Here is a 5789-nt window from a genome sequence, read left to right as displayed (position 1 = left end):
ATTACAAATTTATTAACTGTAAACACATAGCGAGTGTTACACGTTCAACATTTTAAATATATTTCTTTAAATGTAAAATCAGATTAATTCTCGAAATTTCAACTCCTGCTCAGACAACATGTCCGATTTTTTTGCCTGAATTCAGACTTTTTTCTGTGTGTGCGCCTCCACGTCTACATTAACGTTTTTGTCCCCAAAGCTACCCGCATGCGCAGTAGAAGAACGTTGACGTCACCCAGCAGCGCTCTGTTTACGGAAGTAATAATGGCCGCTAGGTTTATGGGTCAATTTTATAGTTTATTCAGCAATGGGAGCCGACTTTATAGTCGCAAAATAAAGAAAGCAAATAAAAAAAGCATAATTAATCATTATAAATGATAAATAGTGAAATAATCATGATAAGTAAAATGTATTACTATATCGTTAAACTATTTGTTCCTACAATTTTTTGTTTCCTGTGGTCCTTTAAAGTGTTTATTTTATTAATTCATCAAACTTTCTTAAGGTTTTTTTTAAACCTGGTCCCCTTTTCACTCATTTGGAGTGTGAATTTTCAGAGGAATAATGCTCCTGCAACCCACAAGTTGCTCGCATTGTCTGGTTGCTGAAAGCAAGCAATCTGCAGAGTCAAGCATCTGAGGAACACTTAAAAAATAAAAAAAAATAAAAAAGGTTCAACAATAAAAAAATAATCCAAAAGGAATTAAAAACAAAGCAAAGCTCCAAAGTAATAAACAAAGCATGTCAAATCATAAAGAAAAACACTCTCATTATGTGAATGATTGAGAATCGTTCCCCTCTCACAGGACGGCATCCCTCCAGGTTCTGGTCCAGGTCCAGAGGGACTTTGAGTCCAGCGTTGAGGACTTGCTGCAGGGTCTGGACGGGCTCTGGACCCAGCTGGAGGAGCTCCATGCTGGAGTGACGCTCACCAAAAAGGACAGCCTGGGCAGCAGAGACCTGACTTTGGTTCAGGAAGACGCCGAGGTAAGCAGCACAGACTGCTGCTTAATTAACATTTTATCGTTAATTATCTTGTCACTTTGTGTCCCAGAGCTTGATGTCAGTGTTGGCTCAGTACCGGTCCAAACTCCAGTCCTGTCAGGCTCACCTGAAAGGCTGCACACAGCTCCTACAGGTGCAACTTTCCTCCCAACACAACAAGTCTTTGATGTTTTCTATTTTTTTGGCTGAAAGTATTTTGTTTTGCTTCCTCAGGAGCTAACCTGGAGTCACGCTCACATCAACACCAAAGTGAACTGCGGCTGCGAGTCCGTCTGGCCCGAGCTTTTGCTTCAGTCCAGCATCGAACAGGTACCTTAAACTTTGAAAGAAAAGATGATTAGATTTATTCAGGGTGCCAGAGCATCATTAAAACATCTTAATTTAGTTTTTTTTTTAAAAGCTAAGTTTGCTTTGAATACATTATTTCCAAATCCTAGATTTTGTGATCCCAGATTAATCTCATATATTGTATAAAGCTTTTTTTCACGTGAGATTTTTCTGTCAGGCAGGCTTAATATCAATGGCATATTAACAGCTATAAATGCAATGGAAAGAGAGAGAGGAGAAAAACTAGCTAGCCAGCTAAAAAAGTGAGTGTCCGTATGGTTTAAGTGCAAATTTATCACTAGTTGCCTAGACAACGTTTTTGGCATTGGATCACTTCTGCTGCCAACCCATACAATGTTAGCTGCTAACATATGCTTGCTAGCTTACGAAGGTATATTGGCAGCTATATATACAGTGGAAATGGAGGGAGAAACGTAGCTAAGACAAGCCAACTAACTAGCTTGCAAGGTAGCTTTTCTGTGTCTATCATGGTTTATGTGCTAATTTGTCAGCAGTGGGCTAACTGCTAATATACCCAATATACCCTGCAAATATATATGCAGTGGAAATGAAGTTAGGAGAAAAACTAGCTTGCTAAAAATTAGATAGCTAGCTAAAACAAGCAAGCTAGCTAGCTTCAAAGAAGATTACTGAATATGGAAATAGGTTTTAATAGGGAATTGAAATTTGAGAATGTGGTTGCTCACTTAATAGTAATGAAGGAAAAGGGAAGAAGTTTTGTTTTTTAAAAAAATACTGGGCTCATTAGGAGAATTTGAGGAAGAAGTTTTAGGATCCAACAGATGGGAGTAGTGCAACAGTAATGGATGCAAGCTGCCATTAAAATTTAAAGAAGACGGAGGTGAAACTCTACTGCTAGTTAGCTCACTTATTGCGTCTGTCAAAGTTTAAGTGCAAATTTCCAGCACGCTTCTCCACCACTGGAGCAGTTTTGTTGCTACATTAATTCTGTACCAACAAGCACTACAGGGGTTAAGGCATTTTCCTTTGTGCATTTCTGACATGATACAGGTCTTAAATTTGAATCATAATGGTCTTAAAAAGTCTTAAATTTGAGTTGCAGAAGAAACCCTGTTATTTAAACTCATTTCTTCCTGCAGTTTGACAAAGTTCAGGAGAATTTCAGCTCTCTGGAGCAGCAGACTGCCACCTTCAAGACCCACCTGGAGGGACTTGGAATAGACCATCAGGACGAACCTGTCGGGCCGCTCGCTGCTGCTAACAGAACCAATGTGGTTCCCTCCCTGCTGAACCCCCTTCATAACGTGGATTTGCCTCTGAGGACTTCAACCCCCATAGAAACGAAGAAAAACTCCCATTTATCGCTGCGCGAGAGGTCGGCCCTCAAGTTCTCCTCCACGATGGGATGCTTATCCAAACCTGGAAAAAAGAAATGATTTTATTTACCTGGAAGATTAATTGTAACTCATGTTTTATAATCAGAACTGCTTTAATTTATAAAATGTTTTGCAGATGTTGATCATCTGCTGGCTGCCTCTGAATTAAGTATTTATTTTTATGTTGCTTTCTTTGTACAGGATGCAGCTTGTGTATATCAGCTTCAGTGATGTCAGTTCAATATTTTGAAAACTAGGGGGCAGACTTACACCAGATGTTCCAACGATGCACAGCTCAGCATTTCTTCAAGACTAAAAGTGAAAAAGATTTGACTAATTCTTTTTAAAAGCACATCTTTCTTCCAATTTTAAAAAAGAAAATGTTATTTACTGATTTGCTCTAAAAACACAGAATGAGTTTCAAGCTAAAAAAGTTTTAAAGAAAAATATTTTCAGCACATTTTCCTCATAAAAAGTGAGAAAATATCTATTCATGACGCAACTCTAAGCAGTTTATGATTTTCTTTTAATTAATTAGTCGAGCTTAATTCTGTATTTTATGATCCTTGCTTGCAGCAGTTTGAGATTTATGTAAAAATAAAAGCATTAAATTATTTTTTACTTCAAATATGTGTTTCTTGTATCATTTAAAAGTTTTTTTCCATCAATTCTTCAAACTTTCAAAAGATTTTTGGAAACCTGGTCACTTTTTCACCCATTTGGAGTCTGAATTTTGAGAGGAATGTTGCTCCTCTGACTCACAAATTGCTCATGTAGTTGCTGAATGCAAGCAATCTGCAGAGTCAAGCAACTTGGAGACCGTGCTCAAAAATTAAGAGAGAAAGGTTCAACAATAAAAAATAGCCCAAAAGCGAAACAAAATCCCAAAGTAACAAATGAATGGAAAACATTTTCAATTACACCGAACACAACAAAACATGAAGACACAACCAGAAAACTACTCAGAAAATTAGAAGAGTAAACGAAAATCTAATTTAAATACACAATAGAGCACAAAAACTTAACTTTGAATGCAATCAAAAATGAAAAGGCTTCTTAGATTAATTTCCTGCCAGGTCTCCAGTCTTGAACAACATGCTGCCATGAACGGATCCAAGAACCGAATCAGAAAACACCTGGGATGTGATTCACTAGCAGTTCTGCTCTTCGCCACTAGGTAGCACAGCAGGATAAGACAGAGAAACATGAAACAGAAGAAAAATCTCAATGGTCGTTGTATTTTATGTAGCTGGTAAGAAACCCACCAATAAATGTTCCTGGATTTTAACCAGGGTGGAAATTGATAATAAATCCAGGAAGAAAATTATTAAAACTTTTAGCTGTTGGGAGAATAAACCAAGTGTGGTCCTCTCAACCTGATTGAGCTTCTGCACAACTTTAAACTGAAATTTTATGATTTTAATCAAGACTGTTGGAGACACATAAACCTCTAAAACCCCCAGGAGAATCTGAACCAGAATTTAAAAATAGATTCCTTTGGCTTTACTAACACTGCAAAAACACAAAGTCTCATCAAGTCCTTTCACTTGTTTCCACTGCAAAGATCTTTAAAAATAAAGACAAAACTAGCATACAAGTAATGTTTCAGCAACATATAGGAGCTTGTTTTGAGTCAACAATTTCTTAATCTTGAACAAAATAGTAGCTTTTTCATGAATAAGACATTTTCCTCATAAGCGAAAAAATCTTAACCTAATTAAAATCTTTTCTTTTATCAAAAAAGAAGAATTAGAGTTAAAACAAAATACCATATCGCACTGAAAAGTTAGTTATAAGTTAGTTTTGTCTTATTCCGTGTGTACTAAAGTATTTGCATTTGAAAGTAAACAAGAATTAATGTTTTTGTGTTTTTGCAGTGTAGTTTTAATCCAAAAGAGGAACATTTTGCTGAAAAAAATTAAATTACCTTTTGTTTAAACATTTAGAAGTATTTAAAAACTAAAAGGTGAAACAATGTCCACATGAACACATCTGTTTTCAGTGTAAAGTTGGCCGCTGAAATGAGCAGCAAACCAAATATTACAATCATCGTCTTTGGTTTTTGATGAGATTTGGACACGTATCTCTGCTTCAGCACTCGGATCAAATAAGTCGTCATTATCATGGAGTGCTGCAACCTGATGTCATACTGACGGGTCCGGTGCCAAAAACTCGAGTTTCAGACTCGTTATCTGGAGTTTTTTATGTTGCTGGAGTCCAGCATGTTTCCAGAGTAAAATGTGATCAGGATTTTAAAAAAAAAAAAAAAAAAAAGCTTAAACCTCATCTGTTTTGAATGACAAAAGAACCCATTGTTTCAAAGTTCACATTTTGTTCTCCACTGTTTCTAAAAACAGCCCAAGCACTTAAAGAAAAGGAAAAAAAATCACCCAGTTGGTCTTTAGACCATTTTCTGGGGTCTGGAAAATGAGCTGTTTCAAAAACCTCCAGAATGTAACATTACATTCCACCGTTACCTAGCAACCTCCGCTGAGCCCAACGTCGTTACCTAGCAACCCAAGCTGAGCTCCACCACGTTTGGTCAGCTGGTTTTACTGCTGTATAATGGCTGCTCTTTGTTGACTTACCATTCAGAAACCACTTGCTGCATTCTTGTTGGTTGTGCAGGAGGTGCTACTAATGCTTTTCAAAAATGTACAGTTGTATAATTGCACATTTTCATGTGCGAGTTTAAACATTCAACTTGTTTGAATTTAAAGTGACAGGAGATCCTTAAGCATTCTGAGAGGAGTTCGAACTAAGCAGACTAAATGTAATTTTCTAAGAATGATTTTGTGCAATAAAAGTTTACTGAACATGTTTTGTGTAAGCCATAAGCCTAACCTAACCTGTTCAACAAAGCATAATATGTCACCTTTAATAAACTACATTGTCTAGTATTGGACCTTTTTTATAACGTCTTACCCATTCTGAGTTTTTTTTTTTGTTGTTGCAGGAATTGCTCCCTGGCTACATTACGCATTTTTTCCCTCAGCTTAAATATTTTTCATTCCTTTTGTCCATCTTTGTCAGCGTCAGACGAAGTAACTGAAGCAGCCTGCGTTGTTTAAAACAGGGATCCGAGACGGAGGAGGGAGG

General features: G+C 36.9%; 1 protein-coding gene across 3 annotated transcripts in view; it reads left to right on the top strand.

The window, feature by feature from the left end:
* Nucleotides 1–2853, top strand: part of LOC106946784 (uncharacterized) — a 12177-nt gene extending 9324 nt beyond the window's left edge. For all 3 annotated transcript variants that reach the window (XM_015031402.1, XM_015031401.1, XM_015031400.1), the window contains 4 exons: nt 807–987; nt 1055–1138; nt 1219–1314; nt 2454–2853. In XM_015031402.1, coding sequence (XP_014886888.1) covers nt 807–987; nt 1055–1138; nt 1219–1314; nt 2454–2750 — 658 coding nt within the window. In that variant the 3' untranslated portion in view covers nt 2751–2853. The remainder of the gene's footprint in view (nt 1–806; nt 988–1054; nt 1139–1218; nt 1315–2453) is intronic.
* Nucleotides 2854–5789: the final 2936 nt, after the last annotated feature.

Source organism: Poecilia latipinna, unplaced genomic scaffold (assembly GCF_001443285.1).
Source record: "Poecilia latipinna isolate Pla-1442-1.1 unplaced genomic scaffold, P_latipinna-1.0 Scaffold205, whole genome shotgun sequence".
NCBI lineage: Eukaryota > Metazoa > Chordata > Actinopteri > Cyprinodontiformes > Poeciliidae > Poecilia > Poecilia latipinna.
This window is presented reverse-complemented; position numbering and strand designations above follow the sequence as displayed.